We start from the raw sequence: 16,488 nt of genomic DNA on the forward strand, positions 1-16,488 counted from the left end.
AACTTGCCGGGAAGAGCGTTGTTAGCAGCAGATTCCTTGAGAGAGAGAGAGAGAGAGAGAGAGAGAGAGAGAGAGAGAGAGAGAGAGAGAGAGAGAGAGAGAGAGAGAGAGAGAGAGAGAGAGACAGACAGAAATACAGACAGGCAGACAAACAGAGAGAGAGAGAGAGAGAGAGAGAGAGAGAGAGAGAGAGAGAGAGAGAGAGAGAGAGAGAGAGAGAGAGAGAGAGAGAGAGAGAGAGAGAGAGAGAGAGAGAGAGAGAGAGAGAGAGAGAGAGAGAGAGAGAGAGAGAGAGAGAGAGAGAGAGAGAGAGAGAGAATGGAGGGGTGGAGCATATCTGCCCATCAATAATATGTGAACGAATTCCGTCTTCCCAAAAGTTCCCTTGGTAGAAAACTCGTCCGTGCTGTTCCCTCCCCTCCCCCACCCCCCACCCCCGGCCTCTCGTGCGGGGAAGGCGCTAATGCACGAGCCAACGAGCCAATGCCGCGGCCTGGCCTGGCTCTCGGCGTGATTATTTTCTTCAATCCTCTGTTATTGACGAGGCTGTGGAATGTTTTATGAAGGTTGTGATTTTATTGGCTTTTTTTTTTCAATGTCCTGTTGTCTTTCTTGCAGTGGGCTATCCAGCTTTACGTCCGTCTAATAATGGTAAACGTTAACAATAAAAAGGTTAATGAAAAGTGTAATAATAATAATAATAATAATAATAATAATAATAATAATAATAATAATAATAATAATAATAATAATAATAATAATAATAATAATAATAATAATAATAATAATAATAATAATAATAATAATAATAATAATAATAATAATAATAATAATAATAATAATAATAATAATAACAATAATAATAAGAAGAAGAAAAAGAAAAAGAAAAAGTAGAAGTAGAAGTAGAAGTAGAAGAAGAAGAAGAAGAAAAATGATGGCAATAATAATGATGAAATAAAAAAATGACCAAGATTAAAGAAGAACAAGAAAAAAAGAACAAAAAGTACAAAAAAAATATATAAAAACAAGAAACGTGACAAAAAAAAAGAACAACAACATAAGTAACACCAAACTGTAAATAAACCCAGAAAAGAAAAGAAAAAAAACCCACAGCACGCAACACCACGCAACACAACACAACACAACACAACACAACACTGCTTCTTAAAAAAATGCAGTTGTGTTGATGTCAAGAGACAGGAGTATGAACGCGGCCCTTTATTATTCATTCATTCATGTATTCCGATGCGGCGCGGGGCTCGGGAGGAGGAGGAGGAGGAGGAGGAGGAAGAGGAGGAGGAAGAGGAGGAGGGAGGTGTGAGACGGTACCTTTGTTGTTGCTGTTGATAGTGGTGATGGTGGTTGTGTGTGGTTACATGTGGAGGGGGAAGGTTTGAGATGGTTCCTGTTTCTGTGGTGGTACTGGAGGGAGTATGGAAAGGATCAGGGAGAGAGGAAGGGAATGGTCGAGGTGTCTGTGGTGGTGTGTTGGGTATGTTGGGGAAAGCAAGGGATGGGGTTACCGGTTAAAGGTGTTGAATCTGTGATGGTGCTGTGTGGGGTGGGGTAAAGTGTGACGAAGGGGAGAGGAACAGCTGGGAAGGAGGGAAGGATTGAAATGGTTATTGTGTCTCCGTGCCTGTGTTTGTGATGGTGGTACTGTGGGAGGGGGGGGGGGGATACCAAGGGAAGGAGGTTAAAGGTGTATGTAGTGCTGTGGTGCAGATGGTGGGGATGGAGAGAGGAACAGCTGGGAAGGAAGGAAGAGTTGAGATGGTTGCTGTTTCTCTGTTTGTGGTGGTGGGGGTGGTGCTGTGGGAGGGAGGGAAGGAGTTCAAAGATGTCGAGTCTGGTGTGCTGTGGTATGTGCTTAGAATAGGTTAGGGTATTTAGGTGCGCGGAGATGCAGAGTGGAACAGCAGGGAGGGAAGGAAGGGTTGCGATGGTTGCTGTGTCTCCGTTTGTGGTCGTGGTAGTGGTGTTGATGGTGGAGGGGAAGAAACAGGTTAAAGGTGTTGAGTGTGTGGTGTTGTTGTGTGGTGGAGAAGGTAAGAAGGTGTTGAAATTATTGCTGTGTCTCTGTTGTTGTTACTGTTGGTGGTAGTGTTGGTGTTGGTATTGGTGTTGGCGTTGGTGGTAGCATGGTGCAGAGCGTGTAGATGGAGAGTAGAATAGCAGGGAAGAAAGGAAGGAAGGAGAGAGTGAGTTAGATACTATGATTTTGCTGTTGTTGTTGTTGGTGTTGGTGATAGTGTTGGTGGTAGTGTTGGCGTTGGCGTTGGTGGTAGTATGGTGCAGAGCGTGTAGATGGAGAGTAGAATAGCAGGAAGGAAGGAAGGAAGGAGAGAGTGAGTTAGATACTGTGACTCTGGTGGTGGTGGTGGTGGTTGAGCTCAGCGGTAGTCGTCTAGGCGTGGCGAGGTTGCTGCTGAGGTAATGCCGGCACAAAAGGTGTTCGATCCCCCGCGCCACACAGCAAATCCGTGGCATCAGGAAACAGGGCGCGTCCTCTTTTTTTTTTTTCCTTTTCCTTCTTTTTCTTTCGCTCTTTTCTTCTTTTTCTTCTTCTTTCCCGTGATTTTGTATTCTGGTGTCGCGCCGAGCCTTTTTTTTTTTCCTTGGTGGTATAAATAGAAGGTATACAATATTATTTTTTTTAAAGTTTCAGTTTGTCCCTAAAATAAAGGTGGTTTCGGTATATTTTGAGTATTTTTGTATAATATTTTTTTTTAGTGTATTGTATTTTGGGTTGTATTACTTGAAGCTTTTATTTGAGACCATCACGAATATTGCAACTACATTTACTACTTTACTACAACCACCACCACCATCACCACCACCATCACTTGCTCCTCCTCCTCCTTCTCAACCATCACCACCACCACCAATACTAATATCACCTGCACCATCACCTCACCACTACCCCCTCTTTCTCCTCCTCCTTCTCAACCATCACCACCACCACCAATACTAATATCACCTGCACCATCACCTCACCACTACCCCCTCTTTCTCCTCCTCCTTCTCAACCATCACCACCACCACCAATCACCATCACCTCACCACTACCCCCTCTTTCTCCTCCTCAACCCCCACCCCCACACCACCACCACCACCACCACCTTCTCATCAGCTAATACCTGTCCCCCAAAAGGATCTCCTCACTAATGATCTCTTTACATCTCCCACCGGAAAATTGTCTCTTCCTCAGGTGATTCGCTCTTCTCCTCACCCCCCAGACCCCCCCAGACACCCCCAATTCCCTTCCCTCTCCCAGACCCTACACACGTACACCCAGCTTCATTCCCTTTCCCCCTCATGCCATGCCTCTCTCAGTTCATTCACTCCTCTCTAATTCTTCTCCTCCCCAACATATGTTTATTGCACCTCCCACCCTCTCCTCTGATGCCTCTCGTCTCTTAGTTCTTTGCCTCTTCATCTTCTCGTTCCCTTCTTTCCATCTCTCTTTCTCTCATCATATTCCCCTCGTCCCTTACTTCCTTTGCTTTTCATCTTCTCATACCTAACGACTCTTTATTCTACCTATCTTTCTCTCATCTCACTTCTCTCGTCTCTTAGTACCGTTTCTCTTCATCTTCTCATATTCCTCATCTCTTCATTTCATGTCTTTCATCTCATTCCCCCCGTCCCTTAGCTTCTTTTTTCTTCATCTTCTCATATCCATCATCTCTTCTTTCCATCTATCTCTTTCATCTCATTTTTCTCTTTCCTTGGTTTCTCTTAGCTTCGTCTTTTCATATCTCTTATCTCTTCATTTCATCTGTCTCTCATCTCATTCCTTTAGTCTATTATTCTCGTATCTCTTCATCTTCTCATATTCATAATCTCTTATTTTCATTTAGCTCATCTCATTCTTCTTGTCCCATATTTTCTTGTTTCATCATATTCCTCTTCCTTTCTTGCCCTTTATTACTTATCTCCCCCATTTTCTCTCTCCCATTGCTCCCTTCGACCCTTCTTCCCTATTATTACCATTACCTTTGTCCTTTTATTTATTACCCCCTTATCTTTTCATCCCTTCAACCATTAACCCCTCCCCCTCCCCTTCATCTTTTCCATCCTCGTCCATTTCCCGTGTCCAGTCCATTTCTTTAACTTTCTCTCTCTGTCTCACTGTCTCACTCTCCGTCATTTCCTCATTCCCTAATCCTCTCATCCTTTCGCCCCCCTCATCCCTCATTACCTCGTTCTCACCTCCAATTTTCTCTTAATGTCATCTCTTTGTGCACTAATCCCTCCACCCACTTTGCTCTCCTCTCCTCCTGTTTCCTCTCTCCTCTCCTCTCCTTTCCTCCAAGTCTCGTTTCCCCGGCCCGTCCTCCCCTTCATTCTCTCTCTCTCTCTCTCTCTCTCTCTCTCCCTCTGTCTCTCTCTCTCTCTTGGTCTTTCTCTCTCTCTCGCATGGTGTCTGTGTTCGTTAGAGGCTGTGTGTTCTGCGCCTAATATCCCGTGCCTCATAACAGACGTTTATTTGCCCTCCCTGATGCTACTAATATCTTTGTATACAATATGAGACCGGCGGCTGTTATTCCTGTTTATTAGTTTGTGTGTGTGTGTTTGTTTCTGCCTTCTTATTGCTCTTGAGAGACGACATCCACACACACACACACACACACACACACACACACACACACACACACACACACACACACACACACACACACACACACACACACACACACACACACACACACACACACACACACACACACACACACACACACACACACACACACACACACACACACACACACACACACACACACACACACACACACACACACACACACACAAACAGTGAAAGAAAGAATAAATGCTCATGAACGAAAAACTATTTCGCGTCATCTACATCCATACCTTTTCGATTTAACTTTGTATTTGAAGAGGGAACCACAAGGAAGCCTTTCGAAGGTGTTGAAAGACTTTTTATTTTCAGTTTCTGGCTTATGTTCTCGTTTTTTTTTTTAAGTTTTGGTCTATGGTCGGCCCCAGCCCGTTACGGCGCAGTCAAGTGTTAATAGTGGCGCCATCTTGCCTGGCTCGTGCTGGACCTCGGAGTTCATCTTTGATCCTTTAAGTGAGAATGTAGAGTCTCAGGCCAACTTGTTTGTCGCGGCGGTGGGACGCGAACCTGCGCCCTCCTGGACGCCGCCCCCGCAGGCTGACCACTCAACAAAGCTAAATAACCTTGGCTTGGAATTACTCAATCATATCGCTCAGTATAATCCCTCAAACAACCAGTAAGACATGGAGTTTTCGTATATTGTTGCAGGATGGAAAAATAAATAATATCTGCCCGAAAAAAAACAAATATATGTTTTGCATGTTATTCTTTTGCTGGAACAGTGATTAGCGGGCTTTGCTGTTTCCTGTTTTTGTTGCCTTTGAGCTGCTTCCATTGCTGAAAAAAAAGATGTTGATTTATACCTCGTTCAAACTGCCTCGAAACTTTAACTGCAAAAATATCTGGTTTTTACAATGGATGCACAGCTGTTATTTTCTATCGTTATATGACCATCTATATCTAATTACACACACGAAACAACACGAACACACGAAACTAAAGCATACACACAAAAAGAAACACGACACAACGCTATCTAATCATAAAACCCACGAACCAATAGCAAACACACTAGTAAAACACAACACAACGCTATCTGATTACAAAACCCAAGAACCTATAGCAAAGACACTATAAGAAACACAAAACAACACTTTCTAACTACAAAGCCCACAAACCTACAGCTTACACACTCCACACTCACTCTACCCATTACAACAGCACTATCTAACCCATCTCTGCTTCCCCTCTTCGTCACCCCAGCGCCGATGACTACACGCGGGGGTACATGCAGAGTAAGGCGATGGTGGGCCACGAGGGGAAGGTGTTCTGGCCGCCCCCCACCAAGTTCCGCTCCACCTGCCCCGTCGACGTCACCTACTTCCCCTTCGACGACCAGACCTGCATCCTCAAACTCGGCTCCTGGATCTACGACGGCTTCCAGGTGAGGGGGAGATAGATAGATAGATAGATAGATAGAGAGAGAGAGATAGACAGAGAGATAGGTAAAGTGAGTGAGCGAGAAGAGGGGAGAGAGGATAAAGGTGACGTCCAGGTGACAGGTGTGTGGAAGTAGTAGTGACAGGTAGAATTGATGAACTTGCAGGGAAAGGTGTGGGCGGTTGGCTGGGTGTGGGTGTGGGTATGGGTGTGGGGAGGGCGGAGGGTGTTTGGGGGGGGGTGTTGATGTGTCAGAGTAAGATGAAGAGGAAGATAGATAAATAGAGAGATAGATAGATAGTAAAAATAGAGACAGAGATAGAGAAAAATATAGAGGAGAGAGTGGTGAGCTTGTGTCTGTGTGTGTGTGTGTGTGTGTGTGTGTGTGTATGGTTGTGTGGGTGCCAGAGAAGGATAGATAGACAGAGGGGACAGAAAGAAATAGAAAAAGAATAGAGAGAGGAGGAGAGAGAGGTAAGCTAAGCCAGAAGGGGACCGAGTGACCCTGGTGGACGGAAGGACAACAGCGCAGTTCTTAAGGGAAAGTTCCTCGTGGTGTCCAGAGGCTTTCCGTGAGGCTCTGCGGACCCAGACACAATGACGAGAACATTAACACGGATCAACGAGCTCGCCCCCACCCCCCACCCCCCCCACACACACGCACACACACACACATATAAGGTTGGATGACGTTTACTGTGCTTGCTAATCTGCCAAACGGCGCTTTATAACGTCCAGTAAAATTATTCGTCTGTCTGTCTTTCATGTCCATTTACTAAGACTCAAGTTTTTATATAAGTCACGGCTTGTCGCACACCTGTACATCACCGTCGTATTTCAGAGCTAACACGTTGCACTTCAAGCTTCGTGGATTTACCCGTGACTAATGAGAAAATCTTTTAGTTTGCTTAGAATTACAAGAACGAGAAACATCAATAAGTAGGTTTTACGATGGCGCTGCGGAGGTCAACGTCCGAAGCGGGGGTGAGCTGGGTGCGTGTGTGGCCAGCTGAGGAGGACGGAAAGGGAAGAAGGGACGGAAGGGGACCAGATTTAGAGACTAACAGCGAGGAGGAGAGAGCATGGAGGCGTGGGAAGGGTCAAGGAGAGCAGTGGGGAGGGTCAGGGCACGTTGTAATCCAGGAATCCACGAGACGGCGAGGGAACGACGGACGACGAAGAGCGGCGACTGTGACGTGACGCAGGGGAGAGACTGCGGTGGTGGTGGTGGTGGTGGTGGTCGTGGTGGTGGTGGTGGTGGTGGTGGTGGTGGTTGTGAGTTGTAATTGCAGTATTAGTATTAGAAGGAGGAGGTGGAGTTGTAGTAGTAGTAGTACGTAGTAGAAGTAGTAGTAGTAAAAAAGAAGAAGAAGAAGAGGATGTAGAAAAAGAAAAAGAAGATAATGATTGATTTACTCCTACTACAGCTACTACTACACTACTACTACCACCACCACCACCACCACCACTACTACTACTACTACTACTACTACTACTAACTACTACTGCCAATGATAATGATGGAAAAAAATAATAATAACTAACGCCATCCCAAGTAAACACGATTCCCATGATTTTGATAATAAGAATAATAAAAAAGAATGTGGCACGCAACCCCGAGCCGCGGAGATTGGAGGTAATCACTCGGCAGGAGAAAGAGAAAGAAAGAGAAAGCGGAGGAATGAAACTTTTCTTCGGGGGGACTAAACCAGAGCGGCCTCGAACCTTCCTTGCACTCTTCATTGCACCTCTCTCCCCCTTCCTCTAAGCTCCCCCCTCCCTCACCCCTACTGCCCTGAGAGTTGGAAGGCTGTTAAAATGGCTAAATGAATGTTGCAGTACACACAAACACACACATCTGCCCTCCTTCCTCCTCACACACTGCGCCTTGCCTTTAAAAACCTTCCCCTGGAGCTATCATAACATCCTCCTCCTCTCTATGACATTTTCCACCTTGTACTACACCGACTCCGTCCCAGTTATCAAATATGCATACCTGTCCAAGCTGTCTTTACCTGACCCGAGATCATCCATAGTTCACCCTCCGCCTCCTTCTCCGGCTCCTTCTCCGCCACCTTCACACCCTCACGCCTCATTCCAATGCACTTCCTTCCCTCGTAATTCTCCCGTAAGCCGCCGCGGCCTCGGGAGTATTTGCATATTACGAGCGCTCCCTCACCTGCGAGCGGCGGTAGGAGCACCTCATGAGTCCCCCCGTCCCCCGAAACCACCTCCTGTTCTGCTCCTGCGACGGCAACATTCACGTCAGGGGCAGGATTACGTGCGCCCTAAACACTAACGCCGCCTCTCTCTCTCCTCTCTCTCTCTCCTCTCTTCCCCTCCCTCTCTTCTTAACGCCGCCTCTCTCTCTCTCTCTCCTCTCTCTTTCTCTCCTCTCTCTCCCTCTCTCTCTGCTCTCCCTCTCTTAGTCTTCGCCCAAACATCCCCTCCACCTTACAACCCTTAGTACGTCCCTGCTTACTTGAATATCTTTTTTTTCGCATTGGTTGTTGTCTGGAGGGAGAAGAGGAGGATGTGAGAGAGTTTAAGTAGATGGAGTGATAGCTTAGGACGATGATAAACTCCCATTTTTTCTTTTTACAGCAAGGGAGGCAGCTGAAGAGCAGGCAGAGTGAGAGTTTATGACGAATTATATGTTCTGGGATTTCATGGGCACTTTTCTTCTTCACTCCATCACGCCTGCAGTTGTGTGAGTGGTTTTATTAAGTGCTGGAGTGAGAGGTCCATTTACCTTCTTTGACGCCTCCCCATTCCTCCATCTCTCCTTGTTCTAGACACCCAATGTATGTTTGTTTATCCCTTATGATCTGTTTCTCCTGCCATACATACCTTCTTCCATTTATTGTGCTCTTCTCCTCCTCCTAACCCTCGCCAATCCTCCTCTGCTCCTCCTCCTCCTCCTCCTCCCTCTCCTACTGCTCATCCTTCTCTTTCATAACCAGCCTCCCCCCCAAGCCTCTGCCGCCAACGCCTTAGTGATGATGGGAGCGAGGAGACAAATGACTTTTCACTCCAGCAAATGTTCGTAAGGAAATGAAACGATGTTAGTTATTTCGCTCCTGACGTACAAGAAAAAACAATCAAAGAAGATCCCGGTTCCTATTAAGACGCCGAATACGAATGCTCAGCCGTCGAAAAAAAGACTTACTTCTTAATATATAATGTTAGTCTTTAGAACCGAGTGTTGGTGCAGCTTCCAATCACGTGGCCGGGATGGGAAAGGCAGGTGCGGGAGAGTGAGTAATCAAGGTGAGTGTGTATTAAACGAATAGCGGGAGAGGCGAGAAAAATGTGCTTCAAAGGGACGGGTGGATGAAAAAGAGTGAGAAAAAGGCCTCGAAAAAATAGGAACTGCGTTGATGGCCTGAAGGAAGGGTGTTTGGTGGGAGTAGTGTATATTCCACCTCTATGGAAACACCTGTCCTCTGAACTCTATTCTGTTTGATTTCTCTGCGAACACAAATACTATGACATCAGGCGATTGTAAATAAAGGCCTCGTAAAAATAGGAGGTACGTGTTGGCGTGAAGGAGGAGTGTTTGGTAAAGTTTATATAGAGAAACACCTGTCCTGTGAGCTCTATTCTGTTTGACTTCTCTGCGAACACAAATACCATGACATCAGCCGATTGTAAATAAAGGCCTCGTAAAAATAGAAGGTACGTATTGGCCTGAAGGGGAGTGTTTGGTAGAGTATATATAGAGAAACACCTGTCCTGTGAGCTCTATTCTATTTGACTCCTCTGCGAACACAAATACCATGACATCAGCCGATTGTAAATAAAGGCCTCGTAAAAACAGAAGGTACGTATTGGCCTGAAGGGGAGTGTTTGGTAGAGTATATATAGAGAAACACCTGTCCTGTGAGCTATATTTTACATACTTTCCTCCTCTACGAATACATATATACCTGGCGAATGAAAATACCTGACGACTGTAAAATAAATTGCACATAAAATCTCGTTACTTATATAATTGGTAAAGTTTGTGTTAAAATAAGTCCCACGTTCTAGTATTCCAGTTCTGAATGACGTTTAAAATAGCAGGTGGGAAAAATATATATACCATGAAAGAATATTTGTTGGTATTCAGGCTAAAATAGCAAAACAATGTCACATTATTTTAAAAGAGAGTCGTATCGTTTCTGCCGCAGGTGTTTAGAGAAGAAAAAAAGGAAATCATAGAAAATAAATATTTGTCGTGATTCAGACAAAAAAAGGAGTCATGTGATTAAAAATATATATTCGAATTATTTATGTTGCTTCATTCATTCTCAAAGATCAACGTTTAGAGAAGAAAGAGAAGGAAATCATAAAAAAAAGTATTTGTTGTGATTCAGACAAAAAAAAAAAAGTCATGTGATTAACAATATATATTCGAATTACTTCTGTTGCTTCATTCATTCTCAAAGATCAACGTTTAGAGAAGAAAGAGAAAGAAATCATAAAAAAAAGTTTGTTGTGATTCAGACTAAAAGAGAGATGCCGCTTATAAAAAAAGACTCGCGTTATTTCTATCGCTTCATATTCCCTTAGTGGTCTCGGTGTTTAGAGAAATGAAAAGAGAAATCATACAAGAAAAAGATATTTATTGTGATTCAGATTAAAGGGAAAAAAAGATGCCACTTAGACTTAAAAAAAAAAAACAGATACGTATCATTTCTATCGATTCATATTTCTCCAACGATCGACATTTATAGAAAACAAAAGAAAATCATAATAAAACACTTGTGATTCAGTTCACTTAAAATAAGATACCATTAAAAAAAGACTCGTATTACCTATTAATATCGCGTCATATATCCCCAACGATCGACATTTAGGGAAAACAAAAGAAAATCATAATAAGACACGTGTAATTCAGTTCACTTAAAAAAAAGATACCACATATTAAAAAAAAGACGTGATACCTATTTCTATCGCGTCATATATCCCCAACGATCGACATTTAGAAAAGAAAAAAGAAAAACAATTTATATAAAGGTATCCGTTATGAGTCTCACCTGGTACCTCCATCCCTCGCAGGTGGACGTGACCAACAGGACGGCCGACGTGGACCTCACCAACTACATCCCAAACGGCGAGTGGGAGCTGCTGGAGGCGCGGATCATCAGGAACGTCATCTACTACTCCTGCTGCCCCGAACCCTTCCCGGACGTCACCATCACCATCACGATCAGGTGGGTCTTGTCATCATTATCACAGTTGCCTTCATCATCATCCTTTTTGTCAACTAGTCGGACTACTGATAAAACCAAATAGCGATGGGGAATCTTTTTTTTTTTTTTTTTTACTGTGGTAACAATGTATCGAAAACGAGAAGCTTTTTTGTATGTCTGTATTGGTAATATTTCAAGGATGGCAAAGATAGATAGGTACCTTTGTGGTGTTGGTAATCCTGCGGGTATGGATGGATAAGACTTTTTTGTGTTGGCTACACTGTTCGAATGGCTTGGAGCTCTTCGTTGGTTTTAGTAACATGGCAGGAACTTCAAGGAGCTGTTATATTTTGGAAGGGCGGTTGATAGGAATAGGATGGCTTCGATCTTCCTATTTAGTGTGTGGGTGTGTAAGCAACAAAAAGTCTGCCTTAGTGGTGTTGACAAAGCTCTTCCTTCTCCTCTTCCCCTCCCTCCCTTCCGCTCCACTCTCCTCCCTACCAGACGCAAGACGCTCTACTACATGTACAACGTCGTACTGCCGTGCATGATGATGTCCGTGCTGACGCTGCTGGTGTTCTGCCTCCCGCCGGACTCGGGGGAAAAGATCGCCCTGGGAGTCACGGTGCTGCTCGCCTTCAGCGTCTTCATGCTCGCCATTGCTGAGAAGATGCCGGAAACCTCGGAGTCCATCCCGTTGATTGGTGAGTGTGTGTGTGTGTGTGTGGGTGGGTGGGTTTGGGTGTGGGTGTGCGTGTGAGGGGGAAGAGAGAAAGGGACAGACAGGCAGACAGACGGACACAGACAGACAAGCCGACACAGACAGACAGACAGACACTGGGGATATGTTTTCGTCCTCATGACCTACTAATATGATCAACTTTTCAAAGGTTTTCATCTCGTTTCATTTCTCAAGATACTTCAATCATCTTTTTTTTTCTTTTTTTCGATGACAAAACCTTATTTTTCGTGGGACGTTAATATTCCTCCCTTCCTTTCTGGGCTACGATGTTTGTTGGCCCCTCTCTATCTTCTTATCTATCTATCACTATCTATCTATCTATCCATCTACCTTTAAAATATTTTCCTTTATACCAGTTCTCATGCGTTTTTTGTTGGTCTATATATATCTATATCTATCTATCTATCTATCTATCTATCTATCTATCTATCTATCTATCTATCTATCTATCTATCTATCTATCTATCTATCTATCTATCTATATATATATATATATATATATATATATATATATATATATATATATATATATATATATATTCATCCAAGAGAGATGTTTTCCTAGTTAATGATAACAATAGAGCACATAAAGCGATCACTGTATTAGTTATGATATATGATTTTATGAATAAGCAAAAGATACGAATATAAGCAGTCAGGTGTAGAGTATCTGTGAGGACTGGTATATCTAATAACTAGAATGAGTAATAATGGGAAGGTTAAGTAAATGCTAATACTGATAAAAAATTGAGTATTAGCCCAGTCCAACATAACTTTTCTACTTCTCTCATCCCCCCCCCCCTACCACCACCTCCAGGCATCTACCTCACCGCCGTGATGACGATAACCTCCATCAGCATCATCATGACCGTCATCGTACTCAACTGCCACTACCGGGGACCCATCCAGAGAGAGGTCCCGCCCTGGATGAGAAGGTGAATTCCTTGTTATGTTACAAACTAATGCTCTTATCCTCCTCCTCCTCCTCCTCCTCCTCCTCCTCCTCCTCCTGCTCTTTATGATATATCACCCACACACCTATACCCTTTCCCGTTGTATCCATCCACACCTTTACTCCAGCGTTACTCAACATAAATAGATAGATAGATAGACAGATAGATAGATAGATACACACATAAATAGATCAATATAGTCAAGTGTTTTCATGTTCATGGTGCGGAAGCCTTGTCAAACTATAACTGCCTACGGAAATACCCACAAACAACCTCTGCGAAGGCCTTATCCATGTGAGTGTGTAAGCCCCGAAAATGTCTGAATATAGGAGGCTGATGGACGAGTATAGGAGCCCACACAGCCAACCAAATACTCTGTTGACCAAGCACTTCAATATTGCAACTCCATTTCATATTTCTCCCAGTTCTACTCTGTTGCTTGAGGCCATATTTGTTTATATGGTTGAAGGAGACAGAGTATTACAACCCACACAGTCTCTTAAGTACTCCTCGGTTGACCATGCATTCTACTATCGCAACTCTCTTTTATTATTCTTCCAGCTCCTCTGTCGCTCTGGTTCAGATTATTTACATGGCTCAACTTGACACAGTACAGCAACCCACACAGCCTCCTAAGTACTCCTTTGGCTTACCTGTTCTAGGGTGTTCTTGCGAAGCCACGGTACCAGTAAGTGTAAGAGCGGGGCGTCCTCCACCTCCGCCACCACCACCGTGACCACGAGGGCAAGACGGAGTTTCTTCGGGCGCGGCCTCAAGCGGCGGCGAGCCAAGACGACGAAGAACAACGGCGAGGACGTCAGCCTCACGAACTCCAACGCTCACGCCCGCGTCGTCACCACCGCCCTCTACGGGGACTTCTCTAACAACGTTTCGAAGGATCACCATGTATCCAAGGTACTGAGAGATAGATAGGAAGCTAGATAGATAGGTAGAGAGTAAGAAAGAGAAGCAACTTTGATAATCTCGGTGATGGGTGTTTTCTAGTGTGTTGTGCCGCCATCCTCCGCCTTACCACCACCACCCTCCCGTCACGACTTTCTCCCTCCCTCCCTCAGAGCGACACGATCCGGCTGACGGTGGAGAACGTGAGCGACGACCTGAAGGACGGCGGCCAGGGCGACTACTCCAGCGCCGAGGACCTGCACAACCTCAACATCGGCTGGCGGGACTACAACAACGACACCAACACCTACAGGAGGAACACCACCGCCAACAGGTGTGTGAGTGTGGGTGTGGGTGTGTGGGTGTATTCATGTGAGTGTTTGTGTGTGTTTACTTTCGTCATTCGGTTCCTTCATACAGTAACTTCATCTCTGTCCTTGTGGCAGCACGTACAGCCCAAATCTGGCCCCTGTGAGCAGCAATCGGGCCCAGGAGGAGATCATCCGGGCGCTGAAGATCCTCTTGAGCCGCCAGGAGCGCGAGGACGCCGAGAAGAAGCGGCTCAACGAGTGGCGCGTCATCGCCATCGCCGTGGACAGGATTCTCTTCTGGATCTTCTTCATCGTGACAACCGTGAGCTCCGTGGTGTTCCTGGTCATCCTGCCGGTGGTGAAGCGCTCCGAGTACGTCCGTAATACCTGAGATCGCCTGGGTGCCCCCCGCAGTGCACCAGTGTAGTGCTAATTGTGCCCTCGTCCCCCCAAGGTGGTTGTAACTGACCACGAGCTGCTGCTTTCCCTCCAGGTGGACCCTGAGATCTCTTTGTCTTGGTCTGTGTCGCGCCCCGCCACACTCGTCCTCTTCAGCGCTGGTAGAAGGCTCACCCTCTTTGGCTCGCATGTAGTCCCGGGCGAACCCAGAGTTTTGTATCACTGCATCCCTGGTAATACGACGAATGAGAAGCTGACAGGGTGGCAGGAAGGACTCGTGGCTTGAAGGACGGTGCTATTGTTGTAGGGAAGAGTCTAATCTTTCTACCACGTTTGAAGGCACACTTTTGGCCGGGTACGGAGCGTTGGCCGTGGTCGGCGTGTCCACTCTGTGATAATGGCTTCCAGACCCCTCACGACTATTGTCACGTTGCAGTAACAGGTAGAACAAGATCGGTGCTTTCTCTGCCTTTCAACGGGACATGTTTAGTATAGTTGTGTGGGCGCTCGACGTCACAACTGACCCACTCGAGTATTTGTAAATCGCTGAGGAGGCTAACCTGTTGTATAAAGATGAATAATACTATAACTATAAGTTGTTACGTGCCATCTCAGCGATGGTTTAGCGGAGGGCCACCAGGGTGTCCCAGGCGACGGGCAGACGTCACCTCCGCCTTACACTTGTCACATGGTCGAGGGAGTTGCTCGTCCGACTCCCGCCGTGGATGACGCTGAGCGGCCGTGGGTGACTCCGACGTATTTGTAAGCCTTAACAAATATAATGTATATGGAAATTATTTATATTAGTATAGATATGCCTCGAAACATATATGGAGAATATATATATAAATAAATATAAATATATATTAACCCGTAGTCCTCATATGACATAGTAGAGAAAAAAAATCATTATAATTGCACAAAACTTTTCGGGCAAGTAAGAGTCACCGCGGAGGGCCGAGTTGGCTCCTCCGCGTCTGTACTTTGTCTGCGCCGCCGCCTCCCTCAAGGGCGTTCTCTGATTGGAGGAGCAGCTTGTGTCGGAGCTACAGACAACGCCAACCTGCACCATGAAATTTACCCCCTCCCCCGTCACACCCCCTCTAAACACACCCCAAAGATAGCCGCGTATCCTCCCCTCACTGTACTCCTGTTTCTCGTCTCCTCGTCTCCCCCGTCAACATTCCCGGAGCCCCGGCATCCAGTCCTCCTCCTCCTCCCCTAACCTTGACGTTCCTGAGCTAAGGATGATGTGGAGTGACTAGCTGGTGACCGTCGCTAATCCCAAACCCATTAAAAGGCCTCTTGATCCTCACTCACGCCTCTTGGAACCCGCCGGCCAGAACCCCCTTGCGTGCGTAGCGCCTTAGGTACCTCCGCAGCCCGTGTGTGTTTTGCTACTGTTGACAAGGGATTCATTACGGGTTTCGGGCGAGATTTATACTCCGAAATGTAGAGACTATGCGGCACACCTGTCTGTCTCAGGTGAGCGTGCACACACACATATATACACATACACACTTAAATAACTTCATATCATTTCATTCAATCAAGTGTGTCCTGCGTGCCGGGGTCTTCTGAGTCTGCGGAGGAAGCTCAGTCGTTGTAAAGGTCAGAGGTTAGAGGTGGAGGTGGACGGGATGGTGGTGGTGGTGATGGTGGAGATGAGGAGTGGTTTGGTGGTGAAGGTTAGCGTGGTTGTGGTGGTCGCAGAGGCAAGTTTTCTCTGCGGTTTTGCAGCTCGTAGAAATTTGTCGTCGCTTCGATACAAAATACGGAAACGGGTCTTCAGATATTTGTAAATTTCCATTGTGGACCCTGAGCCCGCTTTGTTAGTTGTGACATCTGTGCCGATGCAAAGTGACTGGAGGCTTCACACAGTAGGTCTGCGTCTGGATAGTGCTTGAGACGGTAGAAGAGGCATTGAAAGATTAATGTAATTGCGTACGTATTGATTGGCCTGTCCGTTGTTTAACCA

General features: G+C 45.6%; 1 protein-coding gene across 2 annotated transcripts in view; it reads left to right on the forward strand.

Moving 5' to 3' along the window:
- Positions 1-16,488, forward strand: part of LOC127005650 (neuronal acetylcholine receptor subunit alpha-10-like) — a 31,077-nt gene that overhangs the window by 10,571 nt on the left and 4,018 nt on the right. Inside the window, exons 4-10 of one of the 2 annotated variants that reach the window (XM_050874723.1) lie at positions 5,849-6,029; positions 11,069-11,223; positions 11,707-11,906; positions 12,762-12,879; positions 13,560-13,812; positions 13,974-14,134; positions 14,247-16,488. The exon at positions 14,247-16,488 is cut by the window's right edge and continues 4,018 nt beyond it. In XM_050874723.1, the coding sequence (XP_050730680.1) occupies positions 5,849-6,029; positions 11,069-11,223; positions 11,707-11,906; positions 12,762-12,879; positions 13,560-13,812; positions 13,974-14,134; positions 14,247-14,502 (1,324 nt within the window). In that variant the 3' untranslated portion in view covers positions 14,503-16,488. Of the gene's footprint in view, positions 1-5,848; positions 6,030-11,068; positions 11,224-11,706; positions 11,907-12,761; positions 12,880-13,559; positions 13,813-13,973 lie in introns of both variants that reach the window. The other variant, XM_050874713.1, reaches the window with a different exon arrangement.

Source organism: Eriocheir sinensis, chromosome 3 (genome assembly GCF_024679095.1).
Source record: "Eriocheir sinensis breed Jianghai 21 chromosome 3, ASM2467909v1, whole genome shotgun sequence".
Lineage (NCBI taxonomy): Eukaryota > Metazoa > Arthropoda > Malacostraca > Decapoda > Varunidae > Eriocheir > Eriocheir sinensis.